At 37.3% G+C, this 22,984-nt stretch overlaps 1 protein-coding gene across 1 annotated transcript in view; it reads right to left on the bottom strand.

The window, feature by feature from the left end:
• LAMA2 (laminin subunit alpha 2) overlaps positions 1–22,984 on the bottom strand; it is a gene marked incomplete at its 5' end in the record, with an annotated part of 713,189 nt that overhangs the window by 57,248 nt on the left and 632,957 nt on the right. The window contains 6 exons of the mRNA XM_007947384.2: positions 4,108–4,252; positions 5,129–5,291; positions 9,772–9,896; positions 17,224–17,383; positions 19,446–19,579; positions 20,745–20,888. Of these exons, the coding sequence (XP_007945575.1) occupies positions 4,108–4,252; positions 5,129–5,291; positions 9,772–9,896; positions 17,224–17,383; positions 19,446–19,579; positions 20,745–20,888 (871 nt within the window). The remainder of the gene's footprint in view (positions 1–4,107; positions 4,253–5,128; positions 5,292–9,771; positions 9,897–17,223; positions 17,384–19,445; positions 19,580–20,744; positions 20,889–22,984) is intronic.

The following is a 22,984-nucleotide window of genomic DNA, read 5'->3' as shown; positions in this document are numbered from 1 at the left end:
TTTCTATGCTTGAGCCCATTGTTGCAGCCACTGTGTCATTCTATTGCATCTCTTTGAGGGTTTTCCTCTTTTCTGCTACCCTCCTACTTTACCAGCCATGATGTTCTTCTCCGGGGACTGGTCCCTCCTGATAACATGTCAAAGTATGTGAGACAAAGTCTTGTCATCCTTGCTCGCTGCTGAGGACCATTCTGGTTGTATTTCTTCCCAGACAGATTTGTTCATTCTTCTGGCAGTCCATGGTTTGTTTATTCAATATTCTTCATTAACACCATAATTCAAATGCATCAATTTTTCTTTGGTTTTCCTTATTCATTTCCCACCTTTCTCATGCCCTTGAGGAAATTAAAAATATAGTGGCTTGAGTCAGGTGCTCATTATCCCCAAAGTGACATCTGTGCTTTTTAATACTTTAAAGAAGTCTTTTGGAGCAGATTTGCCAAAGCAATACATACTTTTATTATTTGAATTCTTCTTCCGTGGTCATTGATTGTGGATCCAAGGAAAATGAAATCCTTGACAGCTTCATCATTTTCTCTGTGTGTTGTTTATTGTTCCAGCTAATTGTTAGTTGACCCACTAGAATAATACAATTCTTTAAAAGTAGCTAAGCAAATATAGAGAATATATAATAACACATAGCTCCAGAGAATGAATAAATAAATTAATAAAACTTTTTGTCTATTGGATTTGAGAAGTTGGTGTTGAAACATGATAGATCACTGAGAGTGGGCACAACCATGGGAAGGAGAATGGAAAGTATCCTTGTGCTTGTTAAAGTTGTGTGTATCTTGTCTGGGCTGTGCTTTTGAGTGGCTGGACAGCTGGATGTAGTTATTTCCCATGATGAGATTGTAATCACCTCCATGGTGGAATCTGCTGTGAGTAGTTAAGTAGTTACCTTTGGGGTGTGGCCTGCTTCCAATATGTAAGGAGAAGCTTTGAGAAAGGTCTCTAGCTCTTTGGCGCATATTGGATGCTGCACTTGGCTGAGTCTTCATCTCTAGTTCTCAGACTTGAACCAGGCATCTGCTCTGTTGTTGCCTGTTGATCTTGAGATTGTGCCATTTCACTTGCTGACCTTGGGTTTGTCACCCCAAGCAGCCAGCAGCTACATGAGTTATGAGAAGCCTCCAGCACCTATGGGCCCGCAACTGGAGGCAGAACTGAAGCCTAAGGTCAAGGGACCTTTACCCTGACCCTAGAGCTGGCATTCTGAATTCAGACTTATAGCCTCCTAAACTGTAAGAGAATAAATTCCTGTTTGTGAAGGCTTCCATTTATGGCATGTCTGTTATAGCAGCACTAGCAACCAAGATAGTCCCATATCACTTTAAGGGTTAATGTACCTGACAATTGAACCCCAAAGGCTTAAATGTGATTTTTAAATTAAAATACTATAAAGACACTTGAGAGAAGTAAAGAGGATGAATCATGTCATTAAAACCCCAAATTAAAGTGAGAATGACTGGTTGGTGCACTCAGCAGGGTTATTCAGGTAGAGAAAAAGCAACATGTGAGTCCAGATCTGTTTGAAGGTCAGGGAGAAAACTTAAGGAAAAAAAAATCTGCCAATGGTATAAAAGGGATTGAACAAGAGAATACGAACAAGAGAATATGAATAGGGAAGAAGATTGTGAAAAGAGTAAGATAAAGGAAAGTTCTTTCCAACTTCTGGGTCATGGAGAAGTTATGAAGCTACAGCAAAGCCTTGGAAAAATCAGACCATCAGATCAATTTATGCAAGAGATTTCTGAATTCGTGGACTGTTTGATTTATACCTGCAAAAAGAACTTGGCTTACTGCATTTGCATCCTGTCACAAATCTATCCTCCAAATTGCTGCTAAAGAAACTTTACTAAAGCACAAATCTGATGTTGTCACAACCTTAATAATAATCTTCAGCAGATCTCTATAGATTTTGGGATGAAACTGAAATGCATTAGCTTAGTGCATAAGGCCCTTTATGAACTGACTCTGTTCTCTAGTCTTATCTCTTGATAATTTTTTTCTAACATTAACCCTTTTTGTCTATGGATTTACTTGTACTTACTAAAGGATTTCCTAAAGTTTCTTCTTGTGCATGAGGTTGCCAGTCTAGGGAAGACCCCACAGCAGCTAACAATAACAAAAACAAACTGGGTTCAGTATAATGTTAGTAGTGTAGGAATGGAAGGATTCTGTGATCAAAGAATGCTGAGAGATGCTGATCAAACAGAGTTAACGATATTCTTCATACTGAGCTTCTATACAGTCTCTCACACACAGTTGTGTTTTGTGCCTCACTTACAGGGGGATAAGGTATCCAACAGTCCTCCAGTTTATGGACTTGTAAAACCAGTGTGTATCCCCACTGAGGAGTTTCTCCACAGTGTCATTTCCAATAAAAACAATTGGAAAATCATGTATTATGCTCTCTGATGCCTTCATGATTTTTGTTTTTCACACCTTTCATTGTGCTGAAACATCCAAATGTACTTCTCATCTCGCTAGCCCATCAACCATTGCTTGTGCTTCAGTAGTAATCCCCTGAGGACTGATGTATTTGTCTGACTCTCTCTTCTGAGATTGATAGCCTGCAATGCGTGACTCTTAAGCAATCAGCTCTCTACTCTCTAACTATTGATTTACTTGTCTCTCTTTCACCTTAGACTGAAAGTTCCTTGAAGGCAATGACCTATCTTAGACTTCACTTAGTTCTTATATGGTACTTCTTAGGTGCCCAGCAAATACTTGTCAAATGTAGGAATGAAAGATGGTACAACACTGTGATAGTTAAGTTGTGTGTCAGCTTGGCTGGGTCTGGTTTTGAGTGGCTGGGCAGCTGGATACAGCTGGTAATCAGCTTCATGGTGGAATCTACTGTGAGCAGCTGAGTGTCTGTTTTAGGGATATGGTCTGCTCCCAGTATATAAGAAGATGCTTTGAGAAAAGGCTTGAGCTTTTGGCTCCCTGGCTCCTGCATTTGGCTGTCTTCATCTCAATGGCCTGCCATGTTTTCTGTCAATCTTGGGGCTGTTAATGGACTTGAATTAGTTCCCTGCCATGTGGTTTGATAATTTTGGGACTGTGCCATTTTGCTTGTCAACCTTGGGTTTGTCAGCCTCAGCAGTCTGAGTTAAGAGAAGCCTCTAACTTCAGTGGGCTGAGAGCAAGAGGCGGAGCTGAACCCCAAGGGCAAGAGGCCTTCACCCAGCCCCTAGAGCTTGACACTTTGAACTCAGACTTCTAGCCTCCAAAACTGTAAGAGAATAAATCCCTGTTTGTTAAAGCCACTCATTTGTGGTATTTTCTGTTAGAGCAGCACTAGACTACCAAAACAAACATTAAATCAAATTTTTATGAAATTTCACATTGGCATGGTCATAATTAATTAATTCTATTTATAATAGCAGAAACATAAAAAGTTCACTTGCAGATATAAGTAATGTCATTCTACTCAGAATGACATATAGTAATGTCATACTACACAGCACTGCATGAGAAAATAATAAACTTGAGCTTCTTTCTTGGCTGTGAGATCTTATATCTCTCTGTAACCATATATAAGTTAGAGTCCATAATTTCCCTTTATGTAATACCCGAATAAAATATCTGCTTATATGATCAAATGAAATGTCTGTGAAAATGTATGTGAAAATGTTTTGAAAACATCCAGGAATCATGAAAATGCAAATTATTAATCAATTATTTGCTAGTGTGGATTTTTAAGGAGGACAGCACAGATATAGTCATGCTTTGTCACGCCTACAAATACTGGACTGTTCTTTAGAAACATCTTGGCAAAACAGGGAAAGAAAGAAAAAAGCAGACACCATGTTTCTAATTTATTACAGGATATAATATTACAAGTTGTAAGACAGTTTTATGCTTTCAAATTAAGCTCTCAGTTTCAAACGAAAATGACAGAGAACCATTTGGCTCTTCAATCAGTCATGTCTAACCCGCACCACCTATAATCTAAGCAAAAAAAAATGACTATATCAATTTTTCAGAGAACTTGTGAGTACCTAAAATTACAGACAGGGTCCTCCCCATGATTAGATACACAGGAGCTTTGGATAGTATGATTAAGGCCCATGCTGCACTATTACTATAAAAACTCACCTTGTTTTTGAATTCTTGACAGGGTGAATGATTTCCATTTCCCATCATTATGGTTTTGATTGCTGACAACGGAAGCCATTCCTGAACCCAGATCATAGCTGACTTTTATGTGCCCATCGGTGAGCTCTACACTCATGAAATCTTTCTATTAATAGGGTAAAAAAAAAAAAAAAAAAAACCCACACCAGTGATTAAATACACAGAGAAATATATGGGTATTTGCTTTTCTTTGATGTTTATAGTAGGGATTTATGGCTAGTTTATTAAATGTGTTGCCCTGTAATAGAAATCCATTTTAGAAATAGAATTGGTGTTGCTATTATTGTGTATTTTCGTGAGTGTGATGTTATGCTGTAAATAGTCATAACCAAATTACTAGGATATATCCTTTTATTGGGAGCTCTGGTGGCATCAAGCCTAAGGCATTTAACTGCTAACCAGAATGCTGGAGGTTCAAACCCACCAGACACTCCTCAGAAGAAAGATTGGGCAATCTACTTCCATAGAGATACCACTTCAGAAACTGAATGCTATGAGTTGGATCCAAATGGACTGAGTGGGTGGGATCCTTTTATTAGAGTAGGGTGAAGTGTTTTTTTCTGAAAATATACTAAGCAAACCAAAAGTCATGTTTCCTGAAAGAACTTACAAATAAATATTTATCTGGAAAGAAGTGAGGCAAAAAAATATTTAGAATCCTCTTTTAATTTAGGTCTCTGGAAGAAGACTAAGGCAGTACGTTTGCTTCTGTGTGATTCCATACTGGGAAAAATGTTTACTGGGTGCTTCTCTTAAAGGATTATATGGTAGTTATATTGAAAACAGATAGCAATTAAATTGTTATTAATGAAAATATGTAAGCACTTTGTGTGTACGCTCACACTGTACTATCACACTGACAACCTAAACTCCTAACGATATGTGGTATTGTGGACAATAACTGATGATTTAATTGGAATCTTAAGGAAAAAGAAGCAAACCACATTTTCAATCATGGAAGAGTTGCTGTGCATATACTTACCAAGTCTCGTGTGGCAAGGTACATCAGGAGAGCATTTGAAGAAAATGTCCTGAACTTGAACATGACAGTGGAGATGTTGGGGAACCAGCGAATTGGGCGGCTGACCAAGGCATAACCTTCTCCATCAAACTGAATAGTCCCCTCGCGATCTTCCACCTGAGGACTGAAGAGAGAGACATTTCACAGTGGCTGCAATGATAGGCTCAAGCACGCAAGGATTGTAAGGTTGGCATGGGATCGGGCAGTCTTTCAATCTGTTGTATATAGGGTTGCTATGAGTCGGAGCTGACTCAATGGCACCTAACAACAACAACAACTAACAGACCATATTTACTGAGTGAGTTCATACCTCAACTTGTATTCTAGAACTAGACTGTAGCTGCTATAGGGCAGACACCATGCCAAATATATATTTAACATTTTGGCTTCTCTCCATTCTCACTGGCACAATCTTAGAGCAGGAGAGAATCATCTCTCGCTGGGACTTTTTAATTCATATTCTTATTTCCCTTGAAATCTAAGCTTCATTCTCAGGCAGAGTAATTGACTCTTTCCAGCCTAGGATCTTGTTACTTCACTCCAGTGTTTATGTTTCAGTTTAAATATTATATCCCAAAAATGGTCTTCCCAGACCACATGGTTCCTTGGCATTTTCTTACTTATCAAGTAAACCACTTTTTCCCTAAAACTCAATACACCCAAATCTTCTGCAAAAGACATCTTTAAAGTATTAAGAACAAAGGTGTCACTTTGAAAACTAAGCTCTGGCTGACCCAAGCTTTGGTATTTTCAGTAGCCTCATTTGCATGCAAAAGCTGGACAATGAATAAGGAAGACCACAGAAGAAGTGATGTATTTGAATTGTGTTGCTGGTGAAAAATACTGAAAATACCATAGACTGCCCAAAGAAGGAACAAATCTGTCCTGGAAGAAGCAAAGCTGGAATGCTCCTCAGAAGTGAGAAGGGCCAGACTTCACCTCACCTACTTTGGTCATAATGTTAGAAGGGACCATTCCCTGGAGAAGGATGTCATGCTTGGTAAAGTAGAGGATCAGAGAAAAAAGGAAGACCCTCAAGGAGATGGACTGACACAGTGACAACAACAGTGGGTCAAGCACAGCCAAGCTTGTGAAGCTGGCACAGGACCGGGCGGTGTCTTGTTCTGTTGTCCAAAGGTCAGAGGCAGAGCCAACTCTATGCCACTGAACAAGAACAACAGAACTCAAAGAAATCACATAATTACATTTAGATATCCTTGACTACCTAATATTTGATATAATGGGGACAATTTTGTTTTTACCTTAATTACCTGAAGGCTAATATAAATTTTTATGTATGATATCAAAAATACATATGTTTTTGTGAATTTGTGTAAGAAAATTGGGAATATTCTCCAGAAGTACCTCAGCTACTCTCCCATTTCCTGTTTGCAGGATGTAAACATAAGCTACTGTATTCCCAATATTTCCTTCACTCTTTTCCCTCAAGGGTTAGCCCTTTATTTACTAGACCTGTGTTATTGACATCCCAGGTTCAATTTAGAAAGGCTCATCAGCTTCTTTCACATAGTATTTAATTACACATTAAAGTAAATGATCCTTGCAATCTAGAAGGAAATGTAATTTGCATCTGATTCTGCATAGTCTTGTTAGGTACTGCGCAGAAACATATCCACTGAAGGTTTGTTTCATCATGTGTTTAATAACTAGGTCATTGGTGATTTAAATCCTTGTGTTTCTCAGAAGTATTTGCTGAATAGTTGCATTAGTGTTTCAGTGTGTCTCTGTGGTATTTTTGGGAACTATGGGGTTTTGGGATAGGATGAGATTGTGTTATTATATTGCCCATTAAACATATGGAATACAGGTCCTTGTTCTCTGAACACTCATTATTCAACACATTTTTCTGAAACAGATTAGATTCAGATAATGAATCTAATCTATGTTTATCTGTATATTTATTTGCCTATCTCTTTCCCTAGAATCTAAGCTCCATGAGAATTATTAAGGATTTTGGGAAAGACACTAATATCAAGCACAAACTTAATATCTAGTGTGATGTTTGGCTCAGAGTAGAATCCAGTTATTGTTTATGGAATGAAGGAAATTTTAGTATAATAAATTACCTCACAGAGAATACATATTCAATGAGTATTGATTGAATAATTTTTTAAAATATATTTGTAGTATATACAACATTTTAAAGGATTTCTTTTTAAAATGTAAAATTAACTCTATCATCTATTTATTTGATATTATTGTAGAGTAAATCTCAATTCTGAGGATATTTTTTCAAACTTTATATATCTGCATATCAGTATGCAGTATATATTAGAATGTCTGGGTTTGGGGTGCTGTATTAACTTTGCAGTAGGGAGGAGATACTGAGAATAATATTATAATCCCATTTTAATATTATATGATACTAGAATACTGTTTTCATGAAATATTGGCTAATAAGAAAAATAATAATGCAAAAATATCAATGGGCTTCTAGAGGAAGACTTGGACACACTTTTGATAATTTGGCTTTCTCTCTGTTTGGGGACCAGAGAGAAACAAAGTTTTGAAGACAAGAGGAAGGAAGACTCTTGGCCTCTATATTTCAGGGTGAGTTCTTTGTTATTTTAAGGTACATCAAATGTGTAACAATACATGGTACTATCAGAAAATAGTTTTTCAAATACAAACTTAAAACATGATATTGTAGTGTTAATGAAGAATGGTAGCTGAAAGGTTGAGGAACTAAGTCATTCTGATAACAGTATAATTCATAGTGAATAAGTTGACTATTATTTATCCTAACAAGTACAATCAGTTCTGGAACCTTTCATTAGACAGATGAAAATGATGTGTAGGGTCTACATAGGTTCCTTGGCATTTTCAAACTCTGGGATTCTACGTTTCATATAGTCATACTACCATTGACAACCCAGAAAACGGTTGTGGGAGGACAGTACCCCAGATTCTTTGCCTCCAAACAGTGCTATTTACTAATGTAAAAAGCAAACAAAACCTAAAATGCCATTTTGCAATGCCATGATAAGCACAGTGATAATAATAATAATATACCTACATATTTTTATGGATATTTTTTCCTGAATACATCCCTGCAACATTTATAACCTGATATTTTTATGTTCCAAATCTATTAATCCCTCAAAGCAGAATAGAAAAACAGTAGTGACGGATACTCTGGAGTCTGATGTGGAATGTCACCAAGGACCTGTGTTACTTTCCCTGAACACTTCAGTTCTCAGGTTCTCAACTATGAGATGAAAGGGTTTGATCACAGAATAATTTGTAAGGACCTTTCTGAATCCAACACTATAGGAAATTCCCCTATTCCAACAAACAGCAGATCTGTGGGAAAGAGTTTTGTGCTAGGAACATCTAACCATACGAATGCTGATCAAACTACTTTCACTCAGTAGTTGATAGGAGTCATGGCCAGGTAAGTCTAGATTTGAATTGGTGACCTTGAGATTGGATAAAAGATGAGTCCTTTGAGATATAATATATATTTCAACATCGAACATCATATTAGAATTTTCACATCCATTTTGAATACATTTTCCAAGAAAAGGAACTATATTTTATTCATAAATGCTAAGTTTCTTAATTGTTCTCTTGGTTCTCTTTTGAACCTTGACATCTGGTTAGGTAAGTAAGGATTAATGACATTATTCTGAAATAGCCATACTCTTCCACATATAACCTATGAACTATATTAATAGATGCATATTGGGGTTTAAGATATTAAAAATTCATTATAATTTTAATGCTGAGCTAAATATGTTTTACTTATAGCAGTTCTGTTTTTCCCCCTATTTTAGTCTTAATGTGATTCTTGGAAGTATAAGGAATAAGATATATTTCTTTTTTATACAACTGACAGATTAATTGTTCTAAATCTTGCCAACAATTGCATCTTTTCTACCAACTGTTGAGTAAATACAAATTTCTAAAACTGACATTCAAAGATTTTCTATGAAATATTCCCAGTCTACTGTTGTAGCCTCATGTTGGACATCTCCCTCATGTAATCATGTCAGTTCTTTAACTGTAATGACTGGCCTTTATGTTAAAGTGTGATACATATTCCTCTGAAACAAGCAAATAGACAAACAAAACACAACTAGAATTATGTAAAAAAAAAAAAAAATTTACAAATACCAGAGCTGGGGTTGGGATAGATCACTCAAAACCTATGCAATTTTGTAATTAGAGGGCTCACAAAAACAGTAAGAATCCTAATCAGCTTAATCAGTTTAAAGAGGCCTTTTATTAGGAGAGAAAAAAAGAAAAGATGACTAGAAGCTACCCATGGACACGCAAAACCTGCTGAACACAAACAGTGGAAAGAGATAATGGTCTTAGCTAATTGAAGTGAAAATATCTGTAAACTTTACAGAAACTTATGGCCATATAAAACACTGCCAGCATATCTCCTAGAGCCTTGGGAGTGCCTGCACAATGAGGGTGGGAATTTGAAGTCTCATTAGCTTCTTGGTAAATCTACATTTGAATATAGTCACTTCAAACCTATTCTACACCATCTACATTATATAAAATATTGCACAATAAAAGGAAAACTTTTGTGGGACAGGAGAGACCTTGGGAGAGTCATCATCTTAACTAACCTGACTGTACATCCTTTGCAGTCACCTTCTTTCTCTCGAAAATTCCACAAGCCGATAGGCTTACTGTCAAAGTAGGTCTCTCCCATGCAGCCAGTGAATGTGGTCACACGTACAGCATCAGCTTTCTGCAGAGAAATATTATGTTTGCCAGAATTTAGCGTTTCAAAAATAATCTTGGAGTGCCCATGAGAGTTATTAGCAGCAGAATCTGAAGTAGTGACTGTCCATTCTTTTGGATTTTCTTAGCTTAAACATATTTGACTTTTAACCATTTGCATCCCCATAGCTACTACAGAATGGGTCAACAAAGGGAAAAAGCTCAAACACTGCGTGACCTGATGCTGGTTATTTTGTGCTATAGCAGGTTATCACTACTAATAAACACTTCCCTAGCTTGTTACTTAGTGAGCTGCTTGTCTTTTTTGAGCTTTAACATTTTCATTTGTGAAAATTAGATAATTTATTGATGGTATTCAATACAGCATCTGGCACAGAGAAGGTGTTTAATAAAAGTTATTGTTCCTTTGTTCTTCTCTTTAGGCAAATCTGGGCAATGGAATATATTAAGATTTTTCTCTAAAGATCATGAGAAAGGATACACAAATGAAGGGGGGGCATAAATTTTCCTAAATTAGTGCTGCCCTAAATTTTTATTTTCTTTTACATTCAAGAAATCTTCCAGTTCATGAGAATGAAGGGAAAATGGCTAATTTTGTAGCAAAAGGACTTTGTTGGTATCGTTTGTTGGTAAACACAGCATAGGGCTTGGTATCTAATCACGAAATATCTGTTGCAGTTCAATCAATCCTGACACATAGCAACCCTCTGGGACACAGTAGAATTGTCCCCAGAGAGTTTTGAAGGTTATAATCTTTATGGAAGCAGACTGCTACATTTTTCTAATAAGAGACCAATAAATATTTGTTGAATGACAATCCTGGTATCATTCTTACCTGGAAAGATCTGAAAGTTAATACATGACACCATCATGAAGCAATGTAATGTCCTATTCTACAGCAGACCCTCTTGTAAAAGAAATAGCGCTAATTTTGACATTTACATATGACAAATAAATACTGCAGGCTAGTGCCTTATACATTTAGAAACTGCAAAAGCTAATCCATATCTGTCTGAATAATCTTGAGGAAAAAAGTGATTCAACATGTTTGAGTTCTAGAAGAATGCAAGAAGCTGGTGACTGAATAGTTAAACTTTTTTAGTTATATCTTTGCTATTCACAAAGAATGTTGATTACAGCTACTGACATTTAAAAGTCAGAATGGTCCATGCAGTGCTCCGTCATCACTGGAAGCCTCTCTTAATTTTCCAGAGGTTAATTATCCTACTTTTGGGTTTTACTTGATTTATGCTTCTCTGTTTTTCATTCTGAAAGTCTCTACTTGGGATATATTCCTGCTAATTTGAATTTTTATCAGCAACTTCATTGAGTTACTTGTCTTCAGCTTGTGTTTCATATTCTAGTATGGCAGAAGCCTTGGAATTCTTGGACAAAATGATATGTAAAGATTTTCTATAGATTTCATTTGTCTATGTCTTCTCTTTCTCTGAGACTGATAATGGAAAGCTGCTTTGTACCAGTGATGTTTGTGTAATCATTCTTGAGATTTAAGGTGTAACTACTACCGTATCTCAGGCATTTTATACACATGATCTCACTATTCATTGTGGCAATAAACAAAGATAACACCTGGTAAAGACTAGAGACTCTTGTGCTGGTTTTCCTGTGTTTGAATTCCAGCTCCACCTTTAACTAGCTGTGTGACGTTGGTCAAGTAACTTACGTTTTATGTGCCTCAGTTTCCTTAAATATAAAATGGAGACAATATTACTACATACCTTTTGGGATTATTGTGAGAATTAAGAAAATTAATTATTATTATTTTTTAAACTTTTCATTGTGATTTGGGTGAAATTATACAAAGCAGATTTGTTTTATATTCAACAACAGTTCATACTCATTTTGTTTTGTGGCACTGATTACACTCCCTGCAGTGTAACGGCTCTCCTCCCACTTCCTCCCTGTGGTTACCCTTGCCCTGTGTCCTTCTTGGCAATGCATTCCTGTTTCCCTACCTTTCTCCCGGGGCAAATGCTACCATTCTGATCTCCTGTGGTTGATTGTTCTAAGGAGTGTATCTTTCCGGTGTAGTTGTCTTGTTGACCTGTCTATTGTTTGGTTGACTGTTAAGCCAAATTCCGGGCCTGAAGGATAACTGGGGCTATACTTTTAGGGGTTTCACCAGTCTCTAACAAACCAGTGAACCTGGTCTTTTTTGTTTTTTAATTTTGTTCCACATTTTTCTCCAACTCTCTCTAGAATCTCCAATTTTGATCCCTTTCTGAGTGGTTGGCATTGGTAGCCAGGCATCATCTAGTTCTTCTGGTCTCAGAGTCATAGAGGCTGAGGTTCCCATGGTCTATTAGCCCTTTGGACTATTTCCATGCATCTTTGATTTCCTTCACTCTTTTTTTGCTCCAGGTGAGGAGAGACCAATATATCAAAACAAAACAAACCAAAAAACCCCACAAAACTCACTGCTGTGGAGTTAGATCTGACTCATAGTGACCCCTCCTTAGGTTTCCGAGGTTGTATCACTGTGGAAGTAGATTGCCCAACCTTCCTCCCAAGGAGTGGCTGGTGGGTTTGTACTGCCAGACTTGTGGTTAGCAGTCAAATGCCTTAGGCATTACACGAGCAGAGCTCCTTCTTATATGACTGCTAGCAAGCTTTTTAAGACCACGGTTGCTATTCACCAAAATAAGATGTAGAAAAATATTTTTGTGTAGTATGTTATACCAATTGAGCTTGATGTCCCCTGCAAACATCTTCCCCAGCCCGTAAACCCAGTGAACTCATTCCTTCCAGGTGCTTAGTTATGGCTAAGAAGTTATCCTAACTTTACCCTCTATTAGCTTTATACTGCACATGGAGATTTTTATAACACATATAAATATGTATGTAGGAATATCATCTTTCTGCCCAATCTATATGGGAGCTCTGGTGGCACAGTGCCTAAGGCATTTGACTGCTAACCAGAAGGCTGAAGTTCAAACCCACCAGCCACTCCTCGGAAGGAATATTGGGCAATCTGCTTCCGTAGAGATACTGCTTCGGAAACCCAAGGAGGGGGTCAGTATGAGTGGAATCAACTAGACGGCAGTGAGTTTGGTTTGGTTTTTAGAACCTATGTATGGTTGTGGATATATTCCCATTTGCTTATCCATACTTGATCTTCTTGCCTGTCTACTTATGTATCTACCTACAGATTAGTGTTTGCTATTACTGACAATGAAGTATTGTGTATGCAATAGTATTTACCTTTATTGTCTATACCTCTTGTGCCTTTCTGTAGGTTTTCCTTTTCTTTAGTGATATTGTGCTAGTCACAATTTTATTATGTTGCCTTTCTCTTCACCCATATCAACATCTGCCTCTTAAATATGCATCTTTTCCCCCTTTCCTTACTTCCTTTTCTATCCCTGGTAATTAACAAAGAGAATTTCCTTCCCTGTGTAAATGTTTCCTTGATATTTTATAATAACAGACTCATACAATTTTTGTCCTCTTGTGATTGACTTATTTCACTCAGCATAACATCCTCCAATTACATCCATATTTTAAGGTGATTTGCTGAATCTTTGCTATTGTTTAATGTTGTATAGTATTCTGTTCATGGGCACTTAGATTGTTTCCATCTCTTCGCTATTGTATATAGTGCTGTGATGGACATTGATGTGCAAATATCTATTTGTGTTCCAGATCTCACCTCTTTAGAACATATCCTAGTGGTGGGATTGCTGAATCAAATGGCATTTCTATTTCTAATTTTTTAAGGAGATGCCATACCATTTGTCATAGTAGTTTTATCATTTTACAGTCCCACCAGCAGTGTATGGGAATTCCAATCTCTCCACACCCTCACCAGCATTTGTTGTTTTGTGTCTTATTGAACTTTGCTACTAGTCCTGGGGTGAGCTGACACCTAATTGTTTTGATTTGCATCTCTCTAATGGCTAATGATAGCAAGCATTTCTTCATGTGTTATCTGAATATCTTCTTTGGTGAAGTGTATGTTCATGTCCTTTGCCCATTTTTGAATTGGATTGTTTGTATTTTTGATGTTGAGGTGTTGGAGTTTTGTATAAATTTTAGAGATAGGTCCTTTGTCAGATATGTCATTGCCAAGCATATTCTCCCAATCTGTAAGTTTGTTTTTTTTCCATTGTTTGGAGAAATCTTTCAATTCACAGAAGAATTTAATTTTCAGAAAGTCCCACTCATCTAGTTTATCTTCTGCTATTTATACATTTTGGGTTATACTTGATAGTCTATTTATGAAACAAATTAGGGCCCTTAAGTTTTCCCCTATTTTATCTTTGATGAACTTTATGGTTTTGGGTTTTACATTAAGGTTTTTGATCCATATTGAGTTCATTTTTCTGTATGGTGTGAGGTATGGGTCTTGTTTCATTTTTCTGCAAATGGATGGCCAGTTTTGCCAGTACCATTTTGTAAAAGACTATTGTTTTGGAAAGCTAGTGTTACTCTAACAGAAATATCACAAATAGGGTGGCTTTAACAAACAAGAGTTTATTCTCTTACAATTTTGGAGGTTAGAAGTCCGAGTTCTAGGTGCCAGGCTCTAGGGGTTGGGTGAAAGCCCCTCAACCTTGGGCTTCAGCTCTGCTTCTTCCTCCTGGCCCACTGAAGCTAGAGGCATCTCTTCACTCAGGCAGCTACTAGCTGCTGAGGCTGACAAAACCAAGGTCGACATGTGAAAAGGCTACCATCTCAGGACCATAGTACTGGGGGACACCAGACTCAATTGGCACAACAAAATACATAAAAGCCTTGTTCCACATCCCACATTGGTGAGTAGCAACTGGAGTCTTAAAAGCTTTCAAGCAGCCATCTAAGATGCAGCTAATGGTCTCCTAGCATCGGAAGCAAAGAAGAATGCAAACAAAACAAAACAAAAACAAAAACAAACAAACAAACAAACAAACAAAAGGCATTTGGAAGATTTGGAAGCAATTAGCCCTAGGACATGATAGCCCTTGAGACCAGAACTAGATGGTGCCCAGCTACCAATGCCAACACTCAGAAAAGGATTAAATCTGGAGATCCTGGATAGAGTGGGAGAAAAAATGTATAACAAAATCCAAAAACTCAATAATGACCAGAATTACTGGTCAGATGAAATCTGGTGAGACCCCCAATACTGTGCCCCTGGAATACATTCTGTGCCTGGAATAAAATGCAACCTCAGGGGCTGGCTCTCAGCCCAATAGTTAACATGATGTACACAAAGACCACTCAACCCAGGATGATGCACCCACATACTCTATGGTACTACATCCCTTAGAGCAATATACCATGGGGCACCAGATGACCAACATTCAAATTGAGGAAATGTCGGATATACAGGAGTGCATAAATATGAGGGGCACAGAGGCAGGGTTTCAGGGGAGGGAGGGGAGGAGACTGGGTCAGGGTTGGACATGGTAGACAGGGAATGAAGCTAAATGTACATGTAACATTGAATGTAAAACAAGCTCTAAAAATAAAATAAAATAATAAAAAAACAAAAGGCATAGTCCTGACATTACCAAACCACATGGCAGGCCATTAACTCAAGTCCATTAAAAGCGCCAAGATAGGCAAGACAACATGGCAGGCTGCTGAATAATGATCCAGTTACATGCAGGGTTCAAGCATGCCATTAGCTGGAGACCTTTCTTCAAGCTGCTTTTTATATACTGGAAGCAGACCACATCCCTAAAGCAGCTACTAAGCTGCTCAAATAGATTCCACCATGGAGTTAATTACCAATCTCACCATGGGGAATAACTACATCCAGCTGCCCAGGCACTCACCTAGGCCTAGCCAAACTGACCCACAAACTCAACTACCACAACTATCTCTTTTCATTAAATTATTTCTGGCCATTAGTCAAAGATCAGCTTTCCATAGGTAGATGGATATTTCTGTATTCTCAATTCTGGTCTCCTGGTCTATGGGTCTATCATTGATTACTGTGGCTGTATAGAAGGTTTTGAGACTGGGGAGTGTGAGACCTCCTACTTTGAGAATTAAGTAAATTAGTTCTTATAAATTACTTAAAATTGTATTTGGCACTTCATCAGAGCTACATAAATGTTATAACTCACTGCCATCAAGTCGGATCTGACCCATAGCGACCCCTCCTTGGGTTTCTAAGGCTGTATCACTGTGGAAGTGGATTGCCCCATCTGCTTTCCAAGGAATGGCTGGTGGGTTTGAACCTCCAGCCTTCACATAAATGTTATAAACGTTTGTTACTGTATCCTACAATAGGCAAGCAAAAGAGATATTTTTATTTGCCTTTGCTAGTTGAGAAAACTGAAGCCCAAAAGGTTAAGTGACTTGCCAATGGTCCTATTTCAGTCAATACTAAAGTAAAGAATCCAACCTGGATTTGATTTCAAGATTCATCATTATGCTGTGCAACCTCTATATTTATCTTTCTGGGGAAGGGGGGAAGTGGATGATATGACTATATATTACTATGAACCGTATATATTTATAAGCAGTTCTAAGAAATGAGAATGACTTCAGTGTGTAGTTGTGGAATCAGTTCCAATACTTTAGAGTCACATCTCGTACACAAAGCAAATAAAATAACCTAACTCTTTATGAAGGTTGAGTTCTCATAAATTTGGGGTCACCCTGGCTTTTCACATTTTCTGACTAATCTCATCCCAGGATGATTCTGACAAGCCCAGGATTATCCATTATATTTGGCTATGCTCTTATATCTCACCCCCAGGTCATTTCCAACATCTAATTCTATTTAATCAACATGAGCTCCTTTAAAATGTAGGCACTTTGTAATTTGAAATGCACAAGGACTTGTCATGAAGCAATTATGAATATTAAGTGCATTATCCTATAAGAATGAGGAGAAGCACAACTTGCAAACTTTTAAAACCAGATCATGATTTGAAAGCTTATGGCTCCTATGATATTTCCCAAGGTATTCATAAATCTTTTAATTAGATGTGACTATGAACTTTATCACACTTCATATCTATAAATCACAAATTAATTCAGAGAATGAGGTATATTTAAAACAAAAAAAACCACTTCACTCTGGAAGTGACTTAAATGAGATTATCAAAAAATGTCACAAATAAGGGCAAAGTGGCAACTGTTTAAGGTAAATATATTTAGGCTTAAAAATAATGTGTTTCTGGATTGAAATTCAAGGAACATAATTTTTACTCCAAATAAATTCATGTTTTTGAGTAACACAGTTTTGAGAATCACAAGTGAAGTAAAAAGTGGCCAAGTCTTTGGAGAGCTTTTTCCTGCCTTTTCCCAGAGTAATCAATGTTAGGAGCTGTCTTTCTAGAAAGATGAAATAAACAGGATGGGCAAGAGCACATTACCTTTAATTTCTCAGTCAAGCCACCAACGAACAGCATTGCGTTTGCATCCACATCTAAAATAGTATACCCGGGGGGAGAGACTGCATTGTAGGTACTGGGCACAATGCTGGCTTTGGGTCCATCCAGCGCTCTCACAGAAATTGTTCCATTTCTCCCAGTTCTTCCAGAGATATGTGTTGAAGTGAAGGGAAAGGAAATGAAGAAAATTAAACATATCACATTTCTACAAACTGTGAATTTAAAAGCTATAAAGTGAACAGACTTCTTTTAGAATATTTAAGAAACAAGTTGATTTTTAGCTTCAAACATTTCAGATTCATTAAATCTCAAATCACAACCCAGAATCTGATCTCCACTGGAGATTTGTGTTCAGACTCAGCCAATCAAAACCAAACCCAACCCACTGCCGTAGAGTCGTATCCGACTCATAGAAACCCCTCCTTGGGTTTCCGAGGCGGTATCACTATGGAAGTAGATTGCCCAACCTTCCTTCCAAGGAGTGGCTGGTAGGTTTGAACTACCAGCCTTCTGGTTAGCAGTCAAATGCCTTAGGCACTATGCTACCAGAATGCCAGAAAAAAACATGGGCTGATCCTATGGGCATCCATTCATGGAAATGACAACAGCAGCAATTAGCTGATGGAATTGCTGTTGGTTAAGTAGAGAAAGCCTTCTTCCTGTTGCTTTACCTAATAATTCAGCATTTACCAACACATGCCACTTAAACGGTATCACTTAATTTAGCATGCTGTTTAGTTTAGTTTAGCAAGTGATCCCTGAAAGAATTTTATTCTGCGTTGTAAGCTGTATAATTTTCCCTAAAACTCTTTATTACATCTTGGATCCAGATTTGCTGATGTCGTCTTCCTGGAATTGTACTGTCTTTTACTGTTTGGCACACCATCTTAAAGTATATAAAGTAGAATCTAATCTCCAGAGTTGTATGTACAAATTGTATAGAAGAATTTCACTTTTAAATTCAATTAATAGAATTTTGAAAGCTACTGTCATTTTACTTCATTTTCTTTTTTCAAGTGATTGATTTCCATGGATTGTTAAAGATGAAAATGTGCTCCCTCTTCTAAGGGAAGCAGTCACAACAAAATTTCAGTGTCATATTTTTTTCATGCTGTGTCATTCTAGCACTTTTTTTTTTCTTTTTGTGTGCGGTACTAAATGAATTACATGAAAACAATTGAAAGGATTTATTCAAATAGGTTCATCTTCTTTAACAGAATGTTTTTCTTTTAGAACTGTACTCTGTGGAGCATAAATGTCCTTATTAGTAAAGTACTTAATTCCTCCAACACCATCACTCCCCAGCATTTCTATCTCTCTCTCTCTCTCTCTCTCTCTCTCTCTCTGTCGCTTTCTCACACACACACTTCTGCTGATGATCTTCAAAAGGAATTGGAAATACTGCTTCTCACTCCTGTTGTTGCCATTGAGTCCATTTTTGACTCAGAGTGAGCCCATGTGACAAGAGTAGAATTTCTAGGCTGTAATAGCTCTCTCTTTTAAAAAAGTTTATTAAAAGAAAAATTATTTGATATGGTCAAAATTTGTTATCAGGTACAGATGAAATTTATTAAGATAATTTCTGGGATATTTGAGCTTGGATAACATATAACATATCGTTCTTGTTGTTGCTGTGTGCCGTCGAGTTGCACCGACCCATAGTGACCCCTCCTTGGGTTTCTGAGGCGGTATCACTAGGGAAGTAGATTGCCTTTCCATGTTAGGTAGTGTAGGGACCTAACATGTTACATATTCATGCAGCATTTTCATATAGCATATGCCTGCAAGCCATGTCATTATGTAGACAAGAGAGGAAGCAGTACACACCAATGATAGGCAACAATTGAATCTCTTATGCTCGGACTTGTGTTGAATAAGGGTGAGCATCAGAGACTTTTTCAGATGAGAGAGGATGCCTAAAAACAGTTTCAGTGCCTGAATTCCCACAGGACACCACATGCAGGGATCAGGAATGGACTTATCACTCTGGTCAATACCTTGAAGGTCTGTCAGTTACTAATAGGCACTCCCAAAATACCATTTTCTCCCACATACGTGTTTGTGTGTATGTGTATTTTTTTCACATGTATGAACCTACAGGAATATCAGCCACCTCATGAAATTAAAGTAAGAGTTTTCTTATCAACTGGAAAACTACTTCAAAGTTCTGTTATATTTATCTTAATCTTTATTGAATTAGTTACCTTGATGCTTCAATACGGTACCAATATGAGTCATCAATGGTCAAATCTGGATATTCTACACGTCCAACTCCAGATCCAACATCCCAGAGGAAACTTACTTTGCCTTTACGCATTTCTATAGCCAGAAAGTCAATCTAGTGCAGAGAATCACAAAAATGATGAATATCACATATAAACCATCCTGAAAGGGGAGGCTAGTCAAGTTCTTTTTGACTGGTGCCATTACAGATATGTTAAGTAACTGGAAGTCTCAGAATAGGACTCTCCAAATGATATGCTATGTTATTATGTATGATTAAATTGATACTTTACCACTGTAGCTGAAGGAAGCATATAGGTCCATGCCACAGAGCCATATATGTTAATTTTACCAATTCTAGTTAGGTCTGACTTTGAGACAAAAGTCTTCTCACTCTCATACTTGTAGTAAAAAATAAAAGCAATATTTGAATTAACAATTCATTGTTTTTAGCAAGGACACTGATATTTTTGAGTGTATACTATACACTTTTTTTATTCCTCATTCAATAGCAAATATTGACTGATAGCTTGACTATTGAAAAATCTGATTTACTTGGAACATCCCCATGGATCAAAGTCTTATGATGCCAGAGGAAGGAACTGGTACTTTTTAGGTGGGCTTCTGTCGACACAACTTCTGGTATATCCATTTGGCTCATAAATTCACCATGAATTCAAAGAGCTTATTTTGGTAAGAGATTAGTACACAATTTGCCACTGTCATTACATTAACAAGAAAGTATATTTAAAGTTATTTAATTCTTTGCATGAGAAAAGTAAAAAGACAAACAAACAAAAAACCTTCTTTCTTCTTAATGGCTGGATCTAAAAATATAATTTTAAAAAAATAAATACTAGCATACTAACAAATTAAAGTAAATGTCTTTAAATTCTATAGAAAAGAAGTCATTTGACATTTCAGAATTTTCTGAGGTAAACTTAAAGGTTTTCATTTCTGAAATGCTATGTTAGATGATTTGGGGCCTATGTTCTTGGATTCTATGAATTTTCCCTACTTTAGGAATTATTCTGGTTAAAGCCTTCGCCTGCTAACTAAAAAGTCAGCAGTTCAAACCCACCAGCTACTCCATGAAAGATGAAACAGTTTGCTTCTATGAAGATTTAGAGCCTTGGAAACCCTATGGGGCAGTTCTACTCTGTCTTAAAGTGTCGCTATGGGTCAGAATCAAATCCAAGGCTGTGTGTGTGCGTGTGTGTGTTGTATGTGTTTTTACACACATACAGAGGACCCAAAGAAAAACTGAATATTAGACTTACAAATTTGGCACTTCCAAGATAAAAAAGAAGATTGTCAGCCACCTCTGTCTTGACATTGATAATGATATTATTGTAGCTTCCTTTCTTGATTTCCGGCTTGTACGTTCGAATGCAGTCACCTCCCGAAGATACAGACACTTTGATCTTCAAGAAAAACAGGATACAAAGAACCAAAACTAAATCTTTCAAAAAGTTTGAAGTAGCTACCAAACAACCACAGAACTGTCATCATGTCCTTTTTGAAGTTATTTTTCTATCATCAAATAGTATCATTAAATGCAGGCACCATCATACTCATTAATGAGAGCACAGAGGAGCAGTTTCCCACTAGCATTTCAACAATGAGCTATTCACTGTCCCCTACCTGTTCAATGGCTTGCCACATGCTATTTTTGTGAAATATGCAACTAACAAATTCTTACCTTCATACCTTTCTCCTTTACAAAAATGGGAACAAAGAAGAAACATATTGAAAAGATGATTTTACATGAATCTAATGGTAATGATCTTCATTAAAGTTGTTTAATGGAATTTTAAGATTGGAATTTCAGTGATTTTAGTACCAATTAAAGTAGAAAACTTTCTTATTTTAGTTTTTAAGAGGAAAATTATCTACGTGTTATGTTCTTAGTGGTGAAAGAGGCCAAATAGATTTTGTTCTAGATGTTCTAGCAACAAGAAGAATATTAATCATTCTACTTAGAACATACATTTCAGAACAAATTATATGTTTTATTAAGTGGCTATAAAATGAGATGGAAATAATTTCCAGTGGCTATCACTACTAATGAATTTAACAGCTCCTGCTTTATTGGCTAGTAACTTTGAAAATTACTACAAATTGCTAAAAAAGGAATCCCTTTGTGAATAGGACTGGCACTGCTTTGATCAATTATTACTTGGATTTAGGGAGTCTTCCTTCAATCCCAAATAATACTAGTTGATTATTTGAGCAAATTTCATTTGATGCAAAACCACCATCAACTAATAGCAATTTCAGGACAGCAATGCCATCGCTTGAACTCAGGGAGAAGCTGTTACTTCACTCAGTGATGGTCTCAAAGTAGGAGGCAGAGACAGAAGAGGATGTAAAGCCTTTTTATTATCACTAGCTCCCGTTGTTGTTAGTTGCCATCAAGTTGACTCAATTCCGACTCATGGTGATCCTATGTGTGCAGAGTACAACTGCTCCATAGAGTTTGCAAGGCTGAGATCTTTTGGAAGCTGATCACCAGGCCTGTCTTCCAATGAGCCTCTAGATAGCTTGAACCATTATCCTTCCAGCTAGTAGTTTAGTGCTTTTTGCAACCCATAAAAACAAAACAAAACAAAACAAAAAACCCATTGCCATTGAGTCTATTTTGACTCATAGTGACCCTATAGGGCAAAATAGAACTGCTCCAGAGAGTTTAAAAGGCTGTAAATCTTTACAGAAGCAGATTGCCTCATCTTTCTCCTGCAGAGCCAGCTGGTGGGTTTGAACCACTCACCTTTCAGCTAGCAGGTGAGGATTTAAGCACTGTGCCACCAGGGGTGCTTCTGTGCCACCCTTACTAGTACTGAATTTCCATTTTCTCGTTTATTCTAGCATTTTGCACTACTCATACAGTTTGCAGATATAGTAAATGTAGTTTACTCAGATGGGTTGGAAGAAACCTGACTAGTATTATTGTTACCTCCATGGAAGAGATTCATAGATTCCAAATAAGATAGCCTAGGTCCCCAAATCAGTCTCCATATTATGGTGGCACAAAGAGAGGTCTCTAACAGCCTAAATCGGGTTTGAGTGTAGGCAGTACTGTGACTTCTTTCCAAAGTTGGTACAGATTACACTAAGGGGACACTGGGTGCAAACTTTGGTTCTAACACATATGTAAGTTCCAATATATATGTTTGAAAATGTCTGGGGGTACAGCAGATCTGTTGTGCCTTCTGGAGACTCTGTATAACCAGCTACTTTTGAGTTGATTCTGATTCATGGTAACCCCATGTGCATCTGAGTAGAGTGGAAACCCATAGGGTTTTCCATGGCTGATTTTTCAGAAGTGTATTGCCAGGACTTTCTTCTGAGGTTCCTCCAAGTGGACTTGAACCTCCAGCCTTTTGGTTAGCATTCAAAACACTGCCTCAAGTTGGATCCAATTCATAGTGACCCCTTCTTGGGTTTCCGAGGCAGTATCACTACGGAAGTAGATTGCCCAACCTTCCTTCCAAGGAGTGGCTGGTGAGTTTGAACCACC

Source organism: Orycteropus afer, unplaced genomic scaffold (assembly GCF_000298275.1).
Source record: "Orycteropus afer afer isolate SDZICR_OR568_19922 unplaced genomic scaffold, OryAfe1.0 scaffold00182, whole genome shotgun sequence".
NCBI lineage: Eukaryota > Metazoa > Chordata > Mammalia > Tubulidentata > Orycteropodidae > Orycteropus > Orycteropus afer.
The sequence above is the reverse complement of the archived record's forward strand: the minus strand, read 5'-3'. Positions and strand labels throughout refer to the sequence as shown.